Source organism: Oncorhynchus masou, chromosome 2, assembly GCF_036934945.1.
Source record: "Oncorhynchus masou masou isolate Uvic2021 chromosome 2, UVic_Omas_1.1, whole genome shotgun sequence".
NCBI classification, from domain to species: Eukaryota; Metazoa; Chordata; class Actinopteri; order Salmoniformes; family Salmonidae; genus Oncorhynchus; species Oncorhynchus masou.
Window position 1 is genome coordinate 39,202,872 of NC_088213.1, and position 25,101 is coordinate 39,227,972.

Sequence of the window (25,101 nt, forward strand, 5' to 3'; positions counted from 1 at the left end):
ATGGTGTCGTCTGCGTAGAAGGGGATCAGAGACTCACTAGCAGCAAGAGCGACATCATTCATATTTTCAGAGAAGAGAGTCGGCCCAAGAATTGAACCCTGTGGCACCCCCATAGAGTAGCATAGTGTAAAACTCACTATAGATCAAGACATATCGGCTGAACACCGTACCTGGATGTTTTGGTACCGGAGTTCCTTGACCTTTCAAAAGTTCCTTGTTCCTTTCAAAAGGAACTGTGTACAACTGTTTCATTCCAACTCTGTGTTTGGTCAGAGTCTGAGCGATGGTAGTCAGGCTGATGCTTTCCAGATAACAATTTTGGTCTGACTACTCCTCTGCCTTGTCCAGCTACTCCTCTCCCTGGTCCAACTACTCCTCTACCTGGTCCAGCTACTCCTCTGCCTGGTCCAGCTACTCCTCTGCCTGGTCCAACTACTCCTCTACTTGGTCCAGCTACTCCTCTGCCTGGTCCAACTACTCCTCTGCCTGGTCCAGCTACTCCTCTGCCTGGTTCAACTACTCCTCTGCCTGGTCCAGCTACTCCTCTGGCTGGTCCAGCTACTCCTCTGCATATGCCTGGTCCAGCTACTCCTCTGCATATGCCTGGACTAGCTACTCCTCTGCCTCGTCCAGCTACTCTTCTGCCTGGTCCAGCTACTTCTCTCCCTTGTCCAGCTACTCCTCTGCCTGGTCCAGCTACTCCTCTGCCTGGTCCAGCTACTCCTCTCCCTGGTCCAGCTACTCCTCTGCCTGGTCCAGCTACTACTCTGCCTGGTCCAGCTACTACTCCGCCTGGTCCAGCTACTCCTCTGCCTGGTCCAGCTACTCCTCTGCCTGGTCCAACTACTCCTCTGCCTGGTCCAGCTACTCCTCTGCCTGGTCCAAATACTCCTCTCCCTGGTCCAGCTACTCCTCTCCCTGGTCCAGCTACTCCTCTCCCTGGTCTAACTACTCCTTTCCTTGGTCCAGCTACTCCTCTCCCTGGTCCAACTACTCCTCTCCCTGGTCCAGCTACTCCTCTGCCTGGTCCAACTACTCCTCTGCCTGGTCCAGCTACTCCTCTGCCTGGTCCAACTACTCCTCTCCCTGGTCCAACTACTCCTGTTCCTGGTCCAGCTACTCCTCTCCCTGGTCCAGCTACTCCTCTCCCTGGTCCAGCTACTCCTCTGCCTGGTCCAACTACTCCTCTGCCTGGTCCAGCTACTCCTCTGCCTGGTCCATCTACTCCTCTCCCTGGTCCAACTACTCCTGTTCCTGGTCCAGCTACTCCGCTCCCTGGTCCAGCTACTCCTCTCCCTGGTCCAGACATAATTTTTTCTCTCTGCTCCTCTGTGTTCTGTATCCACATTCTGTATCCACATTGAACAAAATCAATAGATGGAAAATCAGCCTCAGAACATTAACATGCAATAAATGGACTTATGGACAATAGGTTTCGTCAGCCACAATGGTGGTAATGACGATAGATGGAATATGAAAATGAATGTCGTTTTTGTTATGTTATTAAAAGTTAAAGGACGACGTTATAACGAAAACATTGTAACTTTGTCCAGATCAAAGATAATGTTTTTGTAAAGATGAAATGTGAAGTTAGTTTTCTAAATTGGATCTGAGTAAAATCCAGAGTATGCCTCGTAACTTGGTACAGTCACGCCTACTCCCGCTCTTCCTCCCCCTCTCCCAGCCTGCTTGCCCCGCGCCCATGTCTCTGCCGGCTCGCCCAGGTGGGATGTCGGGTGGCGCCCCTAGAGGGGTGGGTACTGTCACACCTGTTCCCGCTCTTCCTCCCCACTGGCGCTCGAAGGCGCCAGGATCTCCAGGATTACGCAATCAAGCCACCATCAGTAGGCACACCTGCCTTTTCCCGTCACGCGCATCTGCGCTCATTGGACTCTGAATTCATTTACTTGTGTTATTGCCTTCCTTATATCTGTCTGTTCCCTAGCTCTGTTACCTGCTTCGGGATTGATGTTTGTCATATGTTCTTGTTTACCCGTGTGCTGACGCTGTTAATTTTGTGTTCTATGTCCGTTCCCGATTAAATGTTTGACTCCCCGTACTTGCTTCTCCTGTCCGGCGTCACTCCTTACAGGTACGCCCAGAGAATTGCCTTAAAGGCGGAACTGCCCATATCTGACACAAGGGTATAAAACATGTGAATTAAGAATTAACATACGAGACTAAGTGACCCTGAGCTACAGCCAAATTCTGAGTGGTCAGCAAACCCAAAACGCAACACGAGGTTGAAGAATCTTTTAACAACCTATGCTACAGACGAGTAGCTGTATCTAAAGGGGATCAATTCAAACAGGACCACCCGGTCACCACTCTCCAAGGAATCGTGTGTCTACACTGTTTTCATTCCCACGCTGGAATAATCCACACGGCTGATTAGCCCTCCTCCGAAGACCCCTTTTTTAGAGCAAGGGCGAGGAAACAGAGCACTAAGAGAAAGGACACTGACACCGTGAGGAGAAACAGAGAGTTACACCCGGTAACCGAAGACGGACCGTCATTAGAGAAGTCTGAATCCTGTCCAAGCAGAGACACCCCATCAGAGACCTTCAACACGTAATTGCATCATTATATTCTGACCCATAGGAGCGGCAGTTAGGGGCAAGGCCAGGGTTAAAATAAGCATAGCTGACAAATGCACCCAAGTGTGTTTTTCTCTTGTGTACTCTCTCTTTCTTTCTCTCTCTTTTGAAATCCCCATTTTGTGAAATGTGTTATATGGTGTTGGCCCGCTAAGTTCTAATCAATAGCCTGGACTGTATGTTTGTGTTTGTGTATGTGTATCTTATATTATCATTTTAGCTTTTTAGCAACTAAAGAATTAACTCAATTGGTGTGGTACGCACTTATTTGGTGAGACTCGGGTTTGTGCAGATTCCCAGATCATGCGACGAATCGGTTTTCTTGTCACGTCCTGACCTTAGTTCCTTTTTTATGTCTCTGTTTTAGTGTGGGGTGAGTTGGGGTGGGCATTCTATGTGTTGTTCTATGTTTTGTATTTCTGTGATTGGCCTGGTATGGTTCCAAATCAGAGGCAGCTGTTTATTGTTGTCTCTGATTGAGAACCATATTTAGGCAGCCTGTTTTCCCATTATGATTTGTGGGTTGTTGTTTTCCGTTTCTGTGTTTGCACCATACGGGGCTGTTTTGATTTTCATTTATTTCCTGCACTTTGTTCTTTTGGTATTTTCTCGTGTTCTGAGTTATTAACGTTATCATGGACACGTACCACGCTGCCATGGTCCGATCCTTCTTGTTCCTCATCAGATGAATCGTTACAATCGTTACAATCGGATATTTTTTGAGTGAATTTGGGAAATAAAAACTCAATAAAGCTAAAACTTTCCCATGGTGCCCCAGGTTAATGAGTTAATAATTGCCTGAATCATTTAATTGCGTAATTATACACCGTTAATCATTCGACGAGTAGCAGTCCAGGTATGGTGTCTATTCAATATGTCTTGTTCTATAATGAGTTTTACACTATGCTACTCTACAACTCTTAATGAGGAACTCTTCCTCAATGTCAATCAACAAGAGTCTCCAGTGAGTGGCCATGCTGAGGCTATATGCATTCACCTGGTGCTATGTCATATAATATTACTGTGCAGAACGTTTTCTGTATGCACACGGTCCAGCAGTGCCTGACCGTGCCATTGTAACCATTGAGACCCCCTGAAAAACTCAATGTCCCCCTCTGTTATTAACATGATTTCCCCTTAGGCTGGGGAAATAGATATTGAATTTGGCAATTGAAGAACTAGCTGTGCGTAATGTGTGTGTGTTGAAGTGTGTTCTTGGTAGTGTCAGTATTTTCAATTATGAAAAGCTGTTGAGGGGAAAAAAAATCTAATTATGGCCTACCCATTTGTATCGTTTGCAATTTGTATAAGATTAGAGCTGGTCACCCCCCTCCTTTCCTTTTCTTAATTGGTATTTTTATGTGAAATGTGAAAAAGTCAGTACCTTCCTCTTTAGTAAGATTATGAAAGTCACAATTTCCGGAGAGGGCCAAATAGCCCCTTGTAATCTGAGAGAATATTTAATTAGCCAAAGCTTCTTGGAGTCTTTCTCTGTCACTGTCTCTCTTCCTCTTCCTCTCCCTCAAATCGAATCAAAAGAAAATCAAATTCTATTGGTCGCATACACATATTTAGCAGATGTTATTGCGGGTGTAGCGAAATGCTTGTGTTCCTAGCTCCAACAGTACAGTAATATCTGATTATATATACAGTTGAAGTCAGAGGTTTACAATATACTTAGGTTGGAGTCATTAAAACTTGTTTTTCAACCACTCCACAAATTTCTTGTTAACAAACTACAGTTTTGGTAAGTTGGTTAGGACATCTACTTTGTGCATGACACAAGTAACTTTTCCAACAATTGTTTACAGACTGATTATTTCATTTATAATTCACTGTATCACAATTCCAGTGGCTCCAAAGTTTACATACACTAAGTTGACTGAGCCTTTAAACAGCTTGGAAAATGATGTCATGGCTTTAGAAGCTTCTGATAGGCTAATTGACATCATTTGAGTTAATTGGAGGTGTACCTGGAGATGTATTTCAAGGCCTACCTTCATACTCAGTGCCTCTTTGTGTCACGCCCTGGTCTAAGTATTGTATGTGTTTTTCTTCATGTATTGGGTCAGGCCAGGGTGTGGCATGGAGTTTTTGTATTGTGGGGTTTTGGTGTGTATGTATTTGGGATTGTAGCTAGTGGGGTTATCTAGCAAAGTCTATGGCTGTCTGGAGTGGTTCTCAATCAGAGGCAGGTGCTTATCGTTGTCTCTGATTGGGAACCATATTTAGGCACCCATATTCTTTGAGTTTGTCGTGGGTGATTGTCCTTAGTGTCTTGATGTCCTTGTGCTGTGTTAGTTGACACCAGTTTAGGCTGTTTCGGTTTTCATTTTCGTTTATTTGTTTTGTAGTGTTTTGTATTGATTCGTATTGATTCGTATTGATTCGTGTTACGTTTGTTTTATTAAACATGGATCACAATAGACACGCTGCAGTTTGGTCCGACTCTCCTTCACCATATGAAAACCGTGACACTTTGCTTGACATCATGGGAAAATCAAAAGAAATCAGCCAATACCTACAAGACCTTGTAGACCTCCACAAGTCTGGTTCATCCTTGGGAGCAATTTCCAAACACCTGTAGGTACCACGTTCATCTGTACAAACAATAGTACGCAAGTATAGACACCATGGGACCACACAGCCATCATACCACTCAGGAAGGAGACATGTTTTGTCTCCTAGAGATTAACGTACTTTGGTGCGAAAAGTGCAAATCAATCCCAGAACAACAGCTAAGGACAGCTGAAGGTGCTGGAGGAAACAGGTACAAAAGTATCTATATCCACAGTAAAGCAAGTCCTATATCGACATAACCTGAAAGGCCGCTCAGCAAGGAAGAATCCACTGCTCCAGAACCATCATAAAAAACCCAGACTACAGATTGCAACTGCCCATGGGGACAAAGATCGTACTTTCTGGACAAATGTCCTCTGGTCTGATGAAACAAATGACCATTGTTATGTTTAGAGGAAAAAGGGGGAGGCTTGCAAGCCGAAGAACACCATCCCAACCGTGAAGCACGGGGGTGGCAGCATCATGTTGTGGGGGGTGTTTTGCTGCAGGAGGGACTGGTGCACTTCACAAAATAGATGGCTTCATGAGGTAGGAAAATTATGATATTTTGAAGCAACATCAGTCATAAAGTTGAAGCTTGGTTGCAAATGGGTCTTCCAAATGGACAATGACCCCAAGCACACTTCCAAAGTTGTGGCAAAATGGCTTAAGGACAACGAAGTCAAGGTATTGGAGTGGCTATCAGCCCTGACCTCAATCCTAAAGAAAACGTGTGTGCAGAACTGAAAAAGTATGTGCGAGCAAGGAGACCTACAACACTGACTCAGTGACATCAGCTCTGTCAGGAGGAATGGGCCAAAATTCACCCAACTTATTGTGGGAAGCTTGTGGAAGGCTACCTGAAATGTTTGACCCAAGTTAAACCATTTAAAGGCAATGCTACCAAATACTAATTGAGTGTATGTAAACTTCTGACCCACTGGGAATGTGATGAAAGAAATAAAAGCTGAAATAAATAATTTTCTCTACCATTATTCTGACATTTCACATTCTTAAAATAAAGTGGTGATTCTATCTGACCTAAAACAGGGAATTTTGGGATTAAATGTCAGGAATTGTGAAACTGAGTTTAAATGTATTTGGCTAAGGTGTATGTAAACGTCTGACTTCAACTGTATATATATACACACAGTATATGTGATGGGATGTATAGACATTATGGACAGACAGTATGTGGATAGAGTACACTATATATACATAAGTATATGGACACCCCTTCAAATTAGTGGATTCGGCTATTTCAACCACACCTTTGCTGACAGGTGTATAAAATTGAGCACACAACCATGCAATCTCCATAGACAAATCTTGGCAGTAGAATGGCCCATACTGAAGAGCTCAGTGACTTCTAATGTGGTACCGTCATAGGATGCCGCCTTTCCAACAAGTCAGTTTGTCAAGTGTCTGCCCTGCTAGATCTGCCCTGGTCAACTGTAAGTGCTGTTATTGTGAAGTGGAATCGTCTAGGAGCAACAATGGCTCAGCCACGAAATGGTAGGCCACATAAGCTCACAGAACGGGACTGCAGAGTGCTGAGGCGCCTAGCATTTAAAAATCGTCTGTCCTCGGTTGCAACAATCACTACCGAGTTCCAAACTGCCTCTGGAAGCAACGTCACCACAAGAACTGTTCATCGGGAGCTTAATAAAATGGGTTTCCATGACCAAGCAGCCTCACACAAGCCTAAGATCACAATGCGCAAAGCCAATCCTCGGCTGGAGTGGTGTAAAGCTCACCGTCGTTGGACTCTGGAGCAGTGGAAACGTGTTCTCTGGAATGATGAATCAGGCTGTTTTTCATGGTTCGGGCTAGGCCCCTTCGTTCCAGGAAGGGAAAGCTACAGCACACAATGACATTCTAGATCATTCTGTGCTTCCAACATTGTGGCAACAGTTTGGGGAATGTCCTTTCCTGTTTCAGCCTGACAACGCCCCCGTGCACGAAGCAAGGTCAATACAGAAATTGTTTCTTGAGATCGGCGTGGAAGAACTTGACTGGCCTGCACAGAGCCCTGATCTTAACCCCATCGAACACCTTTGGGATAAATTGGAATGCTGATTGCGAGCCAAGCCTAATTGCCCAACATCAGTGCCTGACCTCACTAATGCTCTTGTGGCTGAATGGAAGCAAGTCCCCACAGCAATGTTCCAACATCTAGTGGAAACCCTTCCCAGAAGACTGGTGGTTGTTATAGCAGCAAATGGGGGACCAACTGCATATTAATGCCCATAATTTTGGAATGAGATGTTGGACGAACAGGTGTCAACATACTTTTGGTCATGTAGTGTATTTAGTATATCTGAAGAATATGTAGCATAGAATAGTATATGTACAGCAATAGTTTAATAGGATGGACTTGACTAGAATACAGTATATACATATAAAATGGGTAAAACAATATGTAAACATTATTAAATGACCAGTGTTCCATTATTAAAGTGACTAGTGTACCATGCCTATTTACATGGGGTAGCAGCCTCTAAGGTGCAGGGTTGAGTAACCGGTTGGTAGCCGACTAGTGACAGTGAATAAGTTCAGGGCAGGGTACTGGGTGGAGTGATTGCTATTTAACAGTCTGACAGCCTTGAGATAGAGGCTGTTTTTCAGTTCTCTCGGTCCCAGTACTGACCTCGTCTTCTAGATGGTAGCGGGGTGAACAGACCGTCGATCGGGTGGCTGAGGTCCTTGATGATCTTCTTGGCCTTCCTGTGACCGGTGTTGTAGATGTCCTGGATGGCAGGCAGTGTACCCCAGGTGATGCGTTGGGCTGACCACACTGCCCTCTGGAAAGCCCTGTGACCAAGCCAAATTTCTTCAGCCTCCTGAGGCTAAAGAGGCTCTGTTGAGCCTTCTTCACCACACTGTCTGTGTGGGTGGACAAGTTCAGATTGTCAGTGATCTGTAGGCCAATGAACTTAAAGCTTTTCACCTTCTCCACTGCGACCTCGTAGATGTGGATGGAGACGTGCTCTTTCTGCTGTCTCCTGAAGTCCACAATCAGCTCCTTTGTTTTGTTAAGAGTGAGATTATTTTCCTGACACCACACTCCGAGGGCCCTCACCTCCTCCCTGTAGGCTGTCTCGTCGTTGTTGGTAATCTGGCCTACCACTATTGTGTCGTTTGCAAACTTGATGATTGAGTTGTAGGCATGCGTGGCCACGCAGTCATGGGTGAACAGAGAGTACAGGAGGGGGGTGAGCATGCACCCTTGTAGGGCCCCTGTGTTGAGGATCAGGGTCGTGGAGGTGTTGTTTCCTACCTTCACCACCTGGGGGCAGCCCGTCAGGGAGTCCAGGACCCAGTTGTACAGGGCGGGGTTCAGACCTCGGGCCCCGGGCTTAATGATGAGCTTGGAGGGTAATATTGTGAAGACTGAGCTTTAGTCAATGAACAGTGTTCTTATATTGGTATTCCTCTAGTGTGGAGGAATACATCTCTCTCTCTCTCTCTCTCTCTCTCTCTCTCTCACACACACACACACACGCACACTATTCCACTCCCTCTGTCTCTCTCTCTCTCCATCTGCTGTGCTGTAAAGTAACTGTGTTCCCGGGAGAACAGGGACTCCTGTAGTTAGCGTGTAGTGCTGGGAGTAGAGAGAATGAGAAAGCCCCCCTTCTTCCTAGACTGGTGCGAGACAGTAATTGTGCCTGTGTTCCCTCTGTCAGCAGTAAGCCGGGAAGAGAGGATAGAGGGAGCCAGGTGCTGATTGGGGTCACGCTAAGCACCCTCGCTAACAACGCCTGGAAGAGGGGAAGAAACAGCTAGGTGACAAGCAGAGAATGTGCAGTAATTTATTCAGAACCAGTTAAAAGTGTGGCCCTGTCAATTCGTGGTCCTGTCAAAAGTTTTGCGTTGGCTCTTCCTGAGATCCCTAAATTTGGCTCTGATCTCATGCGTGATTCACAGCACGGCCCCTGGAGTCTGTTCCACATAAGCCAATTAATGGAAAGAGACTCTCCACCTGTCACGTGTGGTCATCTCTCTTCTGATCCCAGGTCAGCCAGCGGATTAGGTCACTGAGCTCTCTATTAACTCTTTCAGGCTGTTTTTGTTGTTGCTGTTGGGCTTTTTGTTTCTCTCAGGCTAGACTCCAGTCATACTAGGCTAGCTGAGGAACTGCATTCTCAGTGTCAATGTCTATTTGAAGTCATTTTTTACGTTGGAACGTAAGTAGCAGCTACATGATTTGGAGTTCATTAATCAGTGTTCCCAGTAGATAGATTCCCTACCGTTGCCCTAAACATATTCATGTTGTTATGCTTTATTGAACCATCATTCAATTATCGCAGACAGCTTTCCAATGAATGAAGACAAACAATTGACATGTACCAGCATTTCCTCGTTCGGATATCTCATCTATTGTAATGACCATTATTTGCGTGTGCGGATGTTTCTGTCTCTGGATGGACATATTGGAAGTTGGCCATTCGCCTTCTGATTTATTATGGAGGTAATGCTTTCTCCCTGCTGTGCTTTTCATATCACCACTGTTCCCCTCTTGTCTTTTTCCCAATTAATTCTGGATATGTTATAGCAACCATTAGAAACTCTCAACGAACCACGGACACTCAAGTGCAGCAGGATCGTTATGTGCGGTTTCTGAAAATGTCCCAGCTTCGTATTTCCTCTCTGTCTTTATTCTATAGATGTGGTATTTTCTTTCTTTCTGTCTCTGTCCCTTTAAATTCCACTGATTTATGCAATTGCTGCCTGTTTTTTTTCTTCTCCCTGTTCCAGATTTTGTTGTTTGTCTGTTTCCATAACAACCTCAGGGCCATTTCTTACGCTGTGGGTTTTGTCTCAATCCTGCTCTGCTGCTCCGTTCTTATTTTCCTCGGGACCTTTTCTCCCGTGTTCTAAATTGCTCCCTTGTTCCCCCCTCTGTCTCGTCCCCTCCCCTTCTCAGTATTCCTCTACTCCCCTCCCTGTCTAAATGACTCTGTTGCCACGTTCTTCTTCTGTATTGCTGCTTTAACATTTTCAATGATCTGAAAAGCAGTTTTCAAATCTATAATAAGTTAGAGTACATAAAAAACAGTGGCGAAAACAGTGAAAATGGTGTTCGGGTGGCATTATTTGCTTTTATTTAACGAGAGGACAGTTGCAGTTTTGGAACTGAAGGTCTGTGAGTGCAATGTGCTCAATGTGTCTTAAGCCACATATTTCTCTGTCATTAGATTTTTTACATTTATATCCCAAAGGGACCTGATCATTTGGTTCAACCTTATTTTCCTTTCCATTAGTATATTCTGGTACCTGGTATTTCCCAATAGTAATACCATGATAATAACCTATGAATAAATTGCTTTCTTCACTTTGCGATACTTGACAACAAGCACCACTAGGCACCATTTGGTAGCAGGTGGGAGGTTAGCAATCGTATTGGATTTTCCTGGGCAAGCAGGTATTCTGGTGTCTGCCTTTATGAGTGGGCATCACTGGGCACATCTCAGGCTTGTGGTGCCTGGTGGTAAGTGACTGTCTCTGTCTTGTTTCCCAGACAGACACATAATCAGGTGAGAGGTAATCTAAGGGGACATTGTTTATCTCAGACTAGAGTACTGTTATTTTCCTTTTGCAGACGGAACACGGTTGATTGTAATTGGCGGTTGTGCGGCATAACCGACCTTGCTGCCTTATCCTAGTTGGCTATTGTGAGTTTTAGGATCACTTAGGTGAAAGTGTATCATGCATTCTCTCTCTCTCTCTCTCTCTTGCACTTGTCCATGTTTCGCTTGTCAATCTCTCGATCTCACTCTCTCTCTCTCTCTCTCTCTCTCTCTCTCTCTCTCTCTCTCTATCACGCACTCTCACTCTCTTCCTCTTTCCCCCTGTTTCTCTCTCATGATTCTCTGTTTCTTTTTTCTTCTTCTCCCATCCACCCTGTTTCTCACTCTCTGATTCCCCCCGTCTCTCTTTGACTGGTATAAATAGCTGGCAGGCTGTCAGAGAGGGAACCAGAATGACAGCGTCTTGGGCTCTTTGATTCCCCCGGTGATTGGCCCTTTCATAGCCCCTGACAGAACACCTGCTTTCCTCTACCTGACAGCTGCAGTATGGAAGGAGAGAGATGGAGAGAAAGAGAGAGTCAGAGAGAAAAAGAGAGCCAGAGAGAAAAGAGAGAGAGAGAGACAGAGCCTAGAGAGAAAATCGTTGAGAATCATTGGGTAGAAGGAACAGGGGAGAGATGGATAAAGGGAATCTAAGACTGGAAGAGGGACATAATAAGAGAGACATGATCTGTTATAATGTGGCTGTTTGTGAAAACATCCCTGCGGTGTTCCACCTGCAAGTGTTCTGCAACTGAAAGAGCCTCTGCATGGTGCATCAATCTGTGTGTGTGTGTGTGTGTGTGTGTGTGTGTGTGTGTGTGTGTGTGTGTGTGTGTGTGTGTGTGTGTGTGTGTGTGTGTGTGTGTGTGTGTGTGTGTGTGTGTGTGTGTGTGTGTGTGTGTGTGTGTGTGTGTGATTTCTATTGTGATTGCTGTTTTCAGTCAATGCATTAAGGAAAAACACACAACACATAATTTGCTAATTGTGACTGAAACGCTCTAAAGCGTTGTGCCATCTAAATGTGACAAGTAGTATCGGGTATTACAACACATTAGCATCCTTTAACATGGCTTTACGTGAAATTTGACTAATGGCTGATGATTGTATTGTCATGTAGCCTAATGGCTTTCTGAGCTTAGTGATTGGTTCATGTACATCATAGCCTTATGATAGTGTTATGATACTGTCCAGTATTGTATGGTTTCTGAAAGCCGAACATCCCTCATTGTATTTCTTTTCAATGCAGAGTACCTCTGTTTAGGAATAAGGCTCTGGGTTAGGACTCTGACACTGTGAATGTGTTAGTTAATATCTATAATAATAACAACATACAGTGCATTGCAAAAGTATTCGTCCCCCTTGGCGTTTTTCCTATTATGTTGCATTACAACCTGTAATTTAAATATATTTTTATTTGGATTGTGTCACTCCCTGACCATAGATATCTCTCCCTGACCTTCTATATATTTTGGTTAGGTCGGGGTGTGACTAGGGTGGGTACTCTAGTGTTGTATGTCTAGGGTTTTGTATGTCTTGGGGTTTTTGTATTTCTATGTTGGCCTGATATGGTTCCCATTCAGAGACAGCTGTTTATCGTTGTCTTTGATTGGGGATCATATTTAGGCAGCCCTGTTTCCCACTTTCTGGTGTGGGATCTTAGGTGCCTGTGTGCACACCAGTAGCGTCACGTTTCATTTGGTTGTTTGTTGTTTTTGTTAGGTGTTTAAGTTGATTAAAATTATGTGAACTCTACTCATGCTGTGCATTGGTCTCCTCTTTACGATGATTGTGACAGAAGATCACACCAAAAATGGACCAAGCAGCGTGTTCAGGAGGAATGGACCTGGGAAGAGATCCTGGATGGAGCAGGACCCTGGACGCAGGCTGGGGAGATAGAGGCAGCGAAAGCGGAACGGCGATATTACGAGGAGTTGTACCAACGAGACAAGCACGAGAGGCAACCCCAGAAAAGTTTTGGCACACAGAGTGGTCGGCGGAGCACTGAAGGCTGAATCAGAGCCAGTCAGGGAGTCGAGTGAGGAGTTCAACGCAAGATTCCGGAGAGAAGTGCTAGCACTGAGAGCGTTGCAGAGCGGGCTTGCTGAGGAGCGTGTGACTGGTCAGGCACCGTGTTATGCAGTGATGCGCACGGGGTCTCCAGGTCACATTCACAGCCCGGTGCACACTATTCCAGCTTCCCGCATTGGCCGGGCTAGAATGGGCATCCAGCCAGGACGGATGGTGCCGGCTCAGCGCTCCTGGTCTCCAGTACACCTCCTTGGACCAGGATATCCTGCGCCGGTTCTGTGCACTGTGTCTCCGGTGCGTCTCCACAGCCCAGTGTGTCCTGTGCGAGCGCCACGCATTTGCAGGGTGAAAATAAACATCCAGCCAGGACAGGTTGTGCCAGCAGTTCCCAGTCCAGAGCTTCCGGCGACAGTTCCCAGTCCGGAACCTCCAACGACAGTCGACAGTCCGGAACCTCCACCGAAGGTCCACAGTCCGGAATCTCCACCGACGGCACACATTCCGGGGCCTCCACCGACGGTCCACAGTCCGGGGCCTCCACCGACGGTCCCCAGTCCGGGGTCTCCAGCAACGGTCCCCAGTCCGGGGCCTCCGGCGATGACCCGCAGTCCAGAACCTCCAGCGACGGTCCACAGTCCGGAACCTCCAGCGACGGTTCCCAGTCCGGGGTCTCCAGCGATGGTCCCCAGTCAAGAGCCTTTGGCGATGATCCACGGTCCGGGGTCTCCAGCGACGGTCCCCAGTCCAGAGCCTTCGGCAGTGATCCACGGTCCGGTTCCACAAAAGCGGAGTGATCAGTGTAGTAGGGGGTCTGCATCCAGAACCGGAGCAGCCACCAAGGGTAGATGCCCACCCAGACCCTCCCCTATAGATCATATTTAGGCAGCCCTGTTTCCCACTTTCTGGTGTGGGATCTTGTCTACAGTTAGGTGCCTGTGTGCACACCAGTAGCCTCACGTTTCGTTTGGTTGTTGTCTTTGTTAGGTGAGTTTCAGTTGATTAAAATTATGTGGAACTCTACTCACGCTGCGCCTTGGTCTCCTCTTTATGACGGACGTGACAGATTTCATGTAATGTACATGCACAAAATAGTCCAAATTGGTGAAGTTAAATTACAAAAATTACTTGTTTCAAAAAAATTTAATAAAAACAATTTGAATAGTGGTGCGTGAGTATATATTCACCGACTTTGCTATGAAGCCCCTAAATAAGATCTGGTACAACCAATTCAAATCAAATCAAATCAAATTCATTTATATAGCCCTTCGTACATCAGCTGATATCTCAAAGTGCTGTACAGAAACCCAGCCTAAAACCCCAAACAGCAAGCAATGCAGGTGTAGGAGCACGGTGACTATGAAAAACTCCCTAGAAAGGCCAAAACCTAGGAAGAAACCTAGAGAGGAACCAGGTTATGTGGGGTGGCCAGTTCTGGCTGTGCCGGGTGGAGATTATAACAGAACATGGCCAAGATGTTCAAATGTTCATAAATGACCAGCATGGTCAAATATTAATAATCACAGGCAGAACAGTTGAAACTGGAGCAGCAGCACGGCCAGGTGGACTGGGGACAGCAAGGAGTCATCATGTCAGGTAGTCCTGAGGCATGGTCCTAGTACTCAGGTTCCACCGAGAGAGAGAAAGAAAGAGAGAAAAAGAGAATTAGAGAGAGCATACTTAAATTCACACAGGACACCGGATAGGACAGGAGAAGTACTCCAGATATAACAAACTGACCCTAGCCCCCCGACACATAAACTACTGCAGCATAAATACTGGAGGCTGAGACAGGAGGGGTCAGGAGACACTGTGGCCCCATCCGATGACACCCCCAGACAGGGCCAAACAGGAAGGATATAACCCCACCCACTTTGCCAAAGCACAGCCCCCACACCACTAGAGGGATATCTTCAACCACCAACTTACAATCCTGAGACAAGGCCGAGTATAGCCCACAAAGATCTCCGCCACGGCACAACCCAATTACCTTCAGAAGTCACATAATTAGTTAAATAAAGTACACCTGTGAGCAATCTAAGTGTCACATCATCTCAGTATATATACACCTGTTCTGAAAGGCCCCAGAGTCTGCAACACCACTAAGCAAGGGGCACCACCAAGCAAGTGGCATCATGAAGACCAAGCTATCCAAACAGGTCAGGTACAAAGTTGTGGAGAAGTACAGATCAGGGTTGGGTTATAAAAAATAAAAATATCAGAAACTTTGAACATCCCACGGAGCACCATTAAATCCATTAATACAAATGGAAGAATATGGCACCATAGCAAACCTGACAAACGAGAGGGCATTAATCAGAGAGGCAACAAAGAGACCAAAGATAACCCTGAAAGAGCTGCAAAGCTCCACATTGAAGATTGGAGTATCTGTCCATAGGACCACTTTAAGCCGTACACTCCACAGAGCTGGGCTTTACGGAAGAATGGCCACAAAAAGCCATTGCTTAAAGAAAAAATGGTGTTCGCCAAAAGGCATGTGGGAGGCTCCCCAAACATATGGAAGAAGGTACTCTGGACAGATGAGACTAACATTGAGCTTTTTTGGCCATCAAGGAAAATGCTGTCTGGCGCAAACCCAACACCTCTCATCACCCCGAGAATACCATCCCCACAGTGAAGCATGGTGGTGGCAGCAGCATGCTGTGGGGATGTTTTTCATAGGCAGGGACTGGGAAGCTGGTCAGAATTTAAGGAATGATGGGATGGTGCTAAATGCAGAGAAATTCTTGAGGGAAACCTGTTTCAGTCTTCCAGAGATTTGAGACTGGGACGGAGGTTCACCTTCCAGCAGGACAATGACCCTAAGCATGCTGCTAAAGCAACACTCAACTGGAATAAGGGGAAACATTTAAATGTCTTGGAATGGCCTAGTCAAAGCCTAGACCTCAATCCTATTGAGAATCTGTGGTATGACTTAAAGATTGCTGTACACCAGCGGAACCCATCCAACTTGAAGGAGATGGAGCAGTTTTGCCTTAAAGAATGGGCAAAAATTCCAGTGGCTAGATGTGCCAAGCTTATAGAGGCATACCCCAAGAGACTTGCAGCTGTAATTGCTGCAAAAGGTGGCTCTACAAAGTATATTGAATTTGGGGTGGTGAATAGTTATACACACTCAAGTTTTCTGTTTTTTTGTCTTACTTCTTGTTTGTTTCACTATAAAACATATTTTGCATCGTCAAGGTGGTAGGCATGTTGTGTAAATCAAATGATACAATTCTAGGTTGTAAAGGCAACAAAATAAGAAAAATGCCAAGGGGGGTGAATACATTCGCAAGCCACTGTACAACATATAATGCAGTGCCTTGTGAAAGTCTACACACCCCTTGCACGGCCTTCACAGTTTGCTGCCTTAAAGCCAAAAATATATATTTTTTACCTACAGATCTACAAAACCTACTCCATTCTATTTAATCAAATAAATAGTGAAGATGTGTTGATTGCATATGTCTTCACATGCAAGATTTAATGACACTGAATTAGATTCCACCAGCTTTGTACAACACTTTGCACAACATACTGTACATCCATTGTTTCTGTCTCAGATTTTCAAGCAAATTTAAGTCATGACTGAGACTGGACTAGTCAGATTATAAGGTGTCTAATTGTCCACCTGAAAAATATAAACTCTATCCCAGGGTTAAGTTTACAGAAGACTGAGGCGGCTTTTCGTTAATGACGGATTTGGGTCAAATCCAAACCCTCTGTATTGGCAAGTATTGTGGTGGCAGTATCATGTTATGGGTATGCTTGTCATTGTCAGGGATTGGGGAGTTTTTTTTAGGATCAAAATAAATATGAAAGCAGCATTCTGAAAACCCTTGGATATTTTTCTTTTTCTGGGGGGCAATTACACACATTTGAATACCAAAGCCACACCAGAATGACTAAAGAGGTGTTGAGTGTTCCAGAGTAGTCCAGTCTCAGTCCTGACTTAAATTGACTTGAAATACCGAGACAAGGTTTGAATATATCTGTCCATCAATGATTCCCAACCAAATTAACTGAGCTTGAACAATTTTCACAAAAATAAGGTATAAATGTTGCCCTAAGAGTTGGTTGAATCTTATTAAAAATGATTAAAAACTGTAATGGCTGCCAAGAGAGCTTCCACCAAGTATTTTTTGTCATTTTAAAAATTATTATTCTTATTATTTTTGTAATGTTTCTTTCACTTTTAAAATGTGGAGTAGGTTGTGTAGATCGGTAGGGGATAAAACTAATGTAATCCCTTTTTCGATTTTATTTTAGGGCAGCAAAATGTGAAAAATGTGCAAAGGTTGTGTAGACTTTCACTAGACTCTGTATATGGACCTCTACAGGTCCAGACTGGTACCTGATACGGGTGGAGCTGACGGTGACTGATGTGAATGACAATGTTCCGGAATGGACCATGGTTCCCTCCCCCTACCTGGCAGTGGTATCTCCCAACGCCCTGGCCGGGTCACTGGTCTACAAGCTCCACGCCCAGGACGGAGACGAGGGCAACAACGGGGAGGTGGAATACTTCCTGTCTGATGGTAGGTGCTTCCTGTCCAGGGATTGAGTACTATTTCATTGAGTACACTGGCAGCGTTGTAATAGAAAGAGAAAAAAACATGATTTTATATGGTTTTAGTCAGTTTTATACATGTTTTATACTTCTCGTCTTTCCTCTCATTAAGATAAGCATGTGTCTTATCTTATGTCATATGTTGTGTACAGGAAGTTCGGCAGAATGAAATTGCCAGTGGGTGGGATTACATGTGTGAGTCTGTGCGTCAATGGCTCTAATATTAGATTCCATCTGCACTTTCTTTTCAAAGCATTTTAAAAGGTTCATTATTGCTGCGCAGCTGTCTTATTAAATAGAGTAAAATCACCTTGACTCATTAAATCAATCAATCCCTCTAATATTGAACATGCTGGACGTTCTGTTCCACGAATGAATGACAGGAAAAGACATTTGTTGTGGCCTGGCTGGTCTAGCGGTAATAGTGCAGCATCCCTACACATGTCAGCATAGGTTGGCTTACTGCCCTTTAACACCACATCTCGCAATTTGTTCCCCACTGTCATCCTATCTCTCTTTATCTAGTCAGAAAACACCTTCAAATATATATTTCGAAAAATAAACTCCTCTGTTGTCTCCTAACTGCAGGTGGTGACGGGCGTTTCGAGGTGGACAGAAAGAGTGGTCATGTCCGTACTACGGGGCTGCCACTTCAGAGGGACAAAGAGTACCTGTTGACAGTGGTGGCTGCTGACCGGCTGGGTAGCCGTAGTCCCCCGGTGGTAGTGTCAGTCATCGCAGGAGCCAGAGCGCCACAGTTCTCCAACGCATCCTTTACTATTTCACTACCTGAGAACACACCAGAGAGACAGCCGTGAGTACCGCACGCACACACACACACACACACACACACACACACACACACACACACACACACACACACACACACACACACACACACACACACACACACACAAACACACACACACACACACACACACACACACACACACACACACACACACACACACACACACACACACACACACACACACACACACACACACATATGCAAAGTCACACATACACCCATGCAAAGCAGAGGAGGCTGGTGGGAGGGGCTATAGGGGGACAGGCTCATTCTAATGGCTGGGATGGAATAAATGAATTAAGGAGTTTCCATATAGTTGACACCACTTCGTTAATTCCATTCCAGCCATTAGAATGAGCCTGTTCTCCTATAGCTCCTCCCACCAGCCTCCTCTGAGTCTCACACACGCAAAGTACACGCACACTTCTGCGCACACTCACGGACGCATGCACACATCCATGTATGCACACACACAAACACACACATTGTCACGGATCCCTCCAGAACTTTCTTCAGGCACACCTGTCCCCTATTCCCACTGATTAGTATTTGTATATATGTGCCCTTTGGTTTCCCTTGGGCTGTCCGTTATTGTTACAATGTCCGTTGGTGCGTGTGAGTAGCTGTGCTGTGTGTTTTGGGCTTTCGTGCCCTTGTGGAATGCGCAGATGACTACGGGTCTCGTCCCGTATGATAATCATTGTACACTTGTGTTATTTAATCGAGTGTCACTGGTGTGCGTACTGGTAGCGAAATCAGGTGCAGGAGAGCAGAGAGTTGTGAACATCTGTGAACAGTTGTGAACCTTATTGAGGCAGGAGCAAACAGCAGACGGACGCAACTGTGTCAAAACAGACGGACGCAAAAGTGCAAAGCGCGAAAACAGTCACAAAAGCTATAGTTACAAAGTAAACATACTTCGTGAAAATTAACACCGAACATGGAAAACCAGCCTGGCGCGTCACATAAAACACGTAACACAAAACAATTCCACACAATACCATGGGGGGAACAGAGGAATATATATACACAATGTGATTAGGGAATGTAAACCAGGTGTGCGGTGAACAAGACAAAACAAATGGAACAATGAAAAATGGAGCGACGATGGCTTGAAGGCTGGTGACGTCGACCTCCAAATGCCGCCCGAACAAGGAGATGAGCCGATTTCGGTGGAAGTCGAGGCATCGAGGAACTCCTCGCTCTTTTGTTTGGGCTTCAACCCTGTGTTTTGTTACGTGTTTGTTTGTTCTTCTTCCCCGTGCCTTTACACGGCACGCCGTAATTTGTGCTGAAACAAAACCCCTATTACGTATTCCTGCGCGTGTCTCCCGAATCTTTGTTACCAGCGTGACTCACATGTACACACATGCATAGTCTCTCTCACACACACACACAGACAAGCACGCTCACGCACACACACTTACACACTTTTACACACTTTTACACACTTTTACACACACACACACACACACACACACACACACACACACACACACACACACACACACAAATACACACACAGACACACAAACACACAAACAAATAATTTCACACATGCACACAAACATGGACAGTCACGCACATAATGTAAAACCAGAAGTTATGAAGGTCATAGTTTAAAAAAACACGTTGTCATGAAAATAATTTGCTAGTATTCACAAATAATTTGAATACATAAATATAGTACAGATTGCCAATGATATGCACACATTATCACACTTTAACAGTGCACATGCACACACAAACTCAGTCATTTTCATACAATAACCATTATGCACTCAGCCACAAGTTCACATAAGTCAGACATACATAGTTATTCAATATATATGACCAACGATTGTTTGTCACACAGACACACACACACACACACACACACACACACACACACACACACACACACACACACACACACACACACACACACACACACACACACACACACTATATTAAAGCCTGGGCCGGTTACTGTAAAGGATTTGATCTTTGGCCTCCTGCCTCCTGTATTCTCTCCTATCACTTCTCTATTTTGATTGACACGAACTTACATCACTCACCCATCAGTTGAAAGAGTAACATCTGTGGTGATTGTTCCTGCTGAGCGCCTGAGGGAACTCAAAAACCTTTAACATAACTCCATTGCTGTTGTGGTACACATTACACAAACCAGAAAACATTAGTCCTTCTCTACATTTCCCCTCTCTCTGTCTCATCACTGAACTGAATAGCCTTGCTAGATGTGTTCATCATCCTCTCTCTCTTTCTTTCTCTCTCTCTCACTCTCTTTCTCTCTTCCTCATTCTCTCTCTTACTTTCTCTCACATTCTTTCTCTCTCCCTCTTTCACTCACACACTCTCTCTGTCTCTTTCTCTCTGTCTGTCTCTCCCCCTCTGACTCTCCCTCTCACCCCCTCTCTCCCCCTCTCTCTCTCTCCCCCTCCCCCTCCCCCTGACTCTGAAAATAAATTTGATTTGATTTGATTTGACTCTCCCTCTCTCCATCTCTCTCTCTCTCACTCCCTCACTCTCCCCCTCTCTCTCTCTCCCTCCCCCCTCTCTCTCTCTCTCTCTCTCTCTCTCTCTCTCTCCCTCTCCCTCTGACTCTCTCTCTTTCTCTCCCGCCCTCTCCCTCTGACTCTCCCTCTCCTCTCTCTCTCCCTCTCCCTCTCCCTCTCCCTCTGACTCTCCCTCTCTCCCCCCCTCTCTCTCTCTCTCTCTCTCCCTCTCCCTCTCCCTCTGACTCTCCCCCTCTCTCTCTCTTCCTCATTCTCTCTTTTTTTCCCTCTGACTCTCCCTCTCCCCCCTCTCTCTCTCTCTCTCCCTCTCCCTCCTCACTCTGACTCTCCCTCCCTCCCCCTCTCTCTCTCTCCCGCCCTCTCCCTCTGACTCCCCCTCTCTCTCTCTCTCTCTCTCTCTCTCTCTCTCTCTCCCTCTGACTCCCCCCTCTCTCTCTATCTCTCTCCCTCTGACTCTCCCGCCCCCCCTCTTTCTCTCTCTTCCTCTGACTCTTCCTCTCCCCCCTCTCTCTCTATCTCTCTCTCTCTCTCCTTCTCCCTCTGACTCTCCCGCCCCCTCTCTCTCTCTCTCTTCCTCTGACTCTTCCCCCCCTCTCTCTCTGTTTTGTCAGTACATGATTTGTTTATTTCCAATGTATGTAGTTCTGTCCTTGAGCTGTTCTTGTCTATGAATGTTCTATATTATGTTGTGTTGTGTGTGGACCCCAGGAAGAGTAGCTGCTGCATGAGCATAAGCTAATGGAGATCCTAATTAATAAATAAATAATTCCCTTTCCTGCCTTGCCCTGCTCTTCGGCAGCTTCCTGGCAACTCCAGCCGTGTCCTTCCAGAAGCAGCCAATCAGCTACAGCCTGCTCATCAATCCCAGCAGTCTGTTCAGCATGCAGGCGGACACGGGGGAGATCACTCTGACCAGGACCATAGACTTTGAGATGGACCAGCACAGCTTCCTGCTCATGGTCAGGGCCAGCGAGGACCAGGACAGTCTGAGCAGTGCTGCTGAGGTGGGTCCATATAAAAGAGAGACAAGATCTGTTACAATGTGGCCGTATGAGTCCAGGCCGGCCTTGGAACCTCTCTGTTTCTCACTCTCTCACACACACACACACACACACACACACACACACACACACACACACACACACACACACACACACACACACACACACACACACACACACACACACACACACACACACACACACACACACACACACACACACACACACACACACACACACACTGAATGTAAAGCCTCGCACAAGGTTCATTCTGGTCGGGAATATCAATTACTAGAGCTGTGAAGATGCTTGGACAGAGAGAACACATGGGCAACAGCTACATGAACAAAAGGAGCGGGAACATGTATGATGTTGGGTGGTCTGGTTTGTTGTCCCAGCCTTCACTGCTAATTCAACATGGTTGGGGGACCTGGGGGAGAGACTAGAGAATGGCTTCCAGTGTTTCTCTTCTGTGGTGCCCTGCCTCCGTTAACGTCAGCAGAAAGGCAGACATCTTCACTGCTCAGCCATCCACTGGTTTTTCCTGTCCTCAGGCACAACAGTAGAGCAGAGAGCCAAACAACATGTGGGAACAAATAGGAGGGGGAGAGAGAAAAGACTGGCAGCTGCTCCTAAAATCTGTCCAATCCTGTGAGCTTTATGTCCAGAGAGAGTCCTCAGTGACTGCCTAGAGTGGTTAATGAGGGACTGATGGAGGGAGGGAGGGAGAGAGGGATGGAGGGAGGCTGGAGGGAGGGAGGGATAGAGGGAGAGAGAGGGAGGGAGAGAGTGAGAGAGCAAGAGAGAGCAAGCAAGAGAGACAGACAGGGAGGGGGTGGGAGGGGGTGGGACAGAGAGAGAGAGGGAGGGAGGGAGAGAGTGAGAGAGCAAGAGAGAGCAAGCAAGAGAGACAGACAGACAGACAGACAGACAGACAGACAGACAGACAGACAGACAGACAGACAAAGAGAGAAAGGAAGAGAGAAGGAGGCTAGAAGGAGGGGAGAGAGGGAGGGAGATTCTGAAGGGAGAGAGGGAGAGGCAGAGGCTGGATGGAGGGGAAGGGTGGAGGGAAAGAGGGATACAGAGAGGCAGGAGGGAGGTGAAGGAACGAGGGAGAGAGATGCCCATGCTCCTGTCCTGCCCTGTCTAACCCTTGCTGGCCTGCCCATGCTCCTGTCCTGCCCTGTCTAACCCTTGCTGGCCTGCCCATGCTCCTGTCCTGCCCTGTCTAACCCTTGCTGGCCTGCCCATGCTCCTGTCCTGCCCTGTCTAACCCTTGCTGGCCTGCCCATGCTCCTGTCCTGCCCTGTCTAACCCTTGCTGGCCTGCCCATGCTCCTGTCCTGCCCTGTCTAACCCTTGCTGGCCTGCCCATGCTCCTGTCCTGCCCTGTCTAACCCTTGCTGGCCTGCCCATGCTCCTGTCCTGCCCTGTCTAACCCTTGCTGGCCTGCCCATGCTCCTGTCCTGCCCTGTCTAACCCTTGCTGGCCTGCCCATGCTCCTGTCCTGCCCTGTCTAACCCTTGATGGCCTGCCCATGCTCCTGTCCTGCCCTGTCTAACCCTTGCTGGCCTGCCCATGCTCCTGTCCTGCCCTGTCTAACCCTTGCTGGCCTGCCCATGCTCCTGTCCTGCCCTGTCTAACCCTTGCTGGCCTGCCCATGCTCCTGTCCTGCCCTGTCTAACCCTTGCTGGCCTGCCCATGCCACAGGGCACAGCTGTGAACTCTCATTACATACCTTCACAAAATGTAAATGCAAAAGTCAACGAGTCAAAGCTGCCTGCAAAGAGACTGAGTTGTGAAAAGGCCCTGAACTTGGAATCTGCTTTGTTAATTTGCAGGCAGATTCCAGGCGTTTCTCCTACTGCAGTGAATACTTTGTAGCACCATTAGTTACCTAACCAGCCAGTGACCTGCCAAGCCCCTCCACAACACGCCGCAGGGTCCTCGGCCTTACCAGAGCTGACTGGCTCTCACATCAGATTCAGCCCTCTGTTTCATCACCACACTGCCCAGCACAGCGCTCTCTCTCCTCTTCCCTCTCTCTCCTCTTCCCTCTCTCTCCTCTTCCCTCTCTCTCCTCACTTGCCATGGCTCGCATCTCCTCAGGGAGCTGCATGGGCAGAGCTCAAATTACTGTGCTTCTTCTAACAGAGCAGTTGTATGCTTTGGCACAGTAGTCGTGGTGTGTGTTAAAGGGGGTCATCTGATGTTCTCTCCAGTTCTTGATGTTTTGTTCTTCTGAGAGCGTTCTGACTCTGATAAGCGGAAGAACACTCTGAGTGTTCTCCTCCTTAGCTGCCGGCTCTGGACTGGTAGAGAACAGCTGTTAATGCGGGCAGGGAAGCTCTCCTTACCCCCCTAATGAATAGTAGAGCAGAGCCATACACTGTCTTTCATGTCAGTGGTTCTCTCCTGGTAGTCACAGGAGGAAGTTAAGACTGCATTGTGTCTCACGGCTGGTATTGATTATGAGACCCTCTCACTGGATCGACAGTCGCCACGCTACAGGTCTCCGTCTGCTGGCTAGCTGGGTTATTAATTGGCCTGGGTAAGCAATCCTAGCCTCTATGTAAATCTGTGAGGTTTGTGTCCCTCCGAGCCAGGATAGGGATGTGACTGCTGCTCACGGCAGATAGCGAGGAACAGGCGCTTACGAACGCACACCTTTGAGCACATGGCTAAGCGCTGACTGCACGGGTGTAATGAGGGATTGAAAGGTGTGGATTTAGAGGATTATGTTCATTTTGTGTGATTTTCTTTCTCTCTCTCTTCTCTCTCTCTCTCTCTCTCTCTCTCTCTCTCTCTCTCTCTATGACTGGTGTATCAGTGTGAATTACAGTGAGGAGGACGCTGTAATCCCCTGTTACCTCACTGTTCCTCTTTCAGAGGAGAAGAGGAGGAGGAGGAGGAGGAGGAGGAGGAGGGGTGGAACGGGGAAGAAACTGCGGCAGCAGAGCATCTCTTCTCTTTTTCTTCTTTTTCTGACCCTTTTCTTCTCTTGGGGGATTGCTGTAGAGTTTGGCTCTGACTGTTAGTAGTGAAAGGGCAATCTACTGAAAGCAGCTTTTCCTCTTCTGCGATAAATATCAGGGATGATTACTGGCTCTCTCCCCAGACTGGCCACAATCAGACACTTTCAGAAGCCCAGATATGAATGACTCTTGCTCCCTGGCACACCCAGAGCTTAACCTTTCTGCCCTGCAATGTATTATACTTTAGCTTGAACTGTACCATACTCACATTTTACTCTGTGTCTCTAGCTCACTTTCTTCTCAGTTTAAATAGATAGTATTAGCTGAGCTGCTAACAGCAGCTCATAGATAGACAGTTAATTAGGTTTAGCAACTAATCTATCGAAGGCCTAAAGATAACTATCAAATTACCTGGAGGAGGAGAATCATTTACTCCCACGCTCTCTCTCTCTCTCTCTCTCTCTCT

The 25,101-nt window shown here is 46.5% G+C and overlaps 1 protein-coding gene and 1 long non-coding RNA gene across 2 annotated transcripts in view; one reads left to right on the forward strand and one right to left on the reverse strand.

Moving 5' to 3' along the window:
* LOC135504728 (neural-cadherin-like) overlaps positions 1–25,101 on the forward strand; it is a 228,295-nt gene that overhangs the window by 94,474 nt on the left and 108,720 nt on the right. The window contains exons 2-4 of the mRNA XM_064923548.1: positions 17,101–17,298; positions 17,919–18,144; positions 21,457–21,661. Of these exons, the coding sequence (XP_064779620.1) occupies positions 17,101–17,298; positions 17,919–18,144; positions 21,457–21,661 (629 nt within the window). The remainder of the gene's footprint in view (positions 1–17,100; positions 17,299–17,918; positions 18,145–21,456; positions 21,662–25,101) is intronic.
* Positions 17,185–20,342, reverse strand: LOC135504735 (uncharacterized). The gene is made up of 3 exons (XR_010450160.1): positions 20,199–20,342; positions 18,002–18,119; positions 17,185–17,344 (listed from the first exon to the last, which is right to left on the reverse strand). It is a non-coding gene; the product is annotated as an uncharacterized LOC135504735 (long non-coding RNA).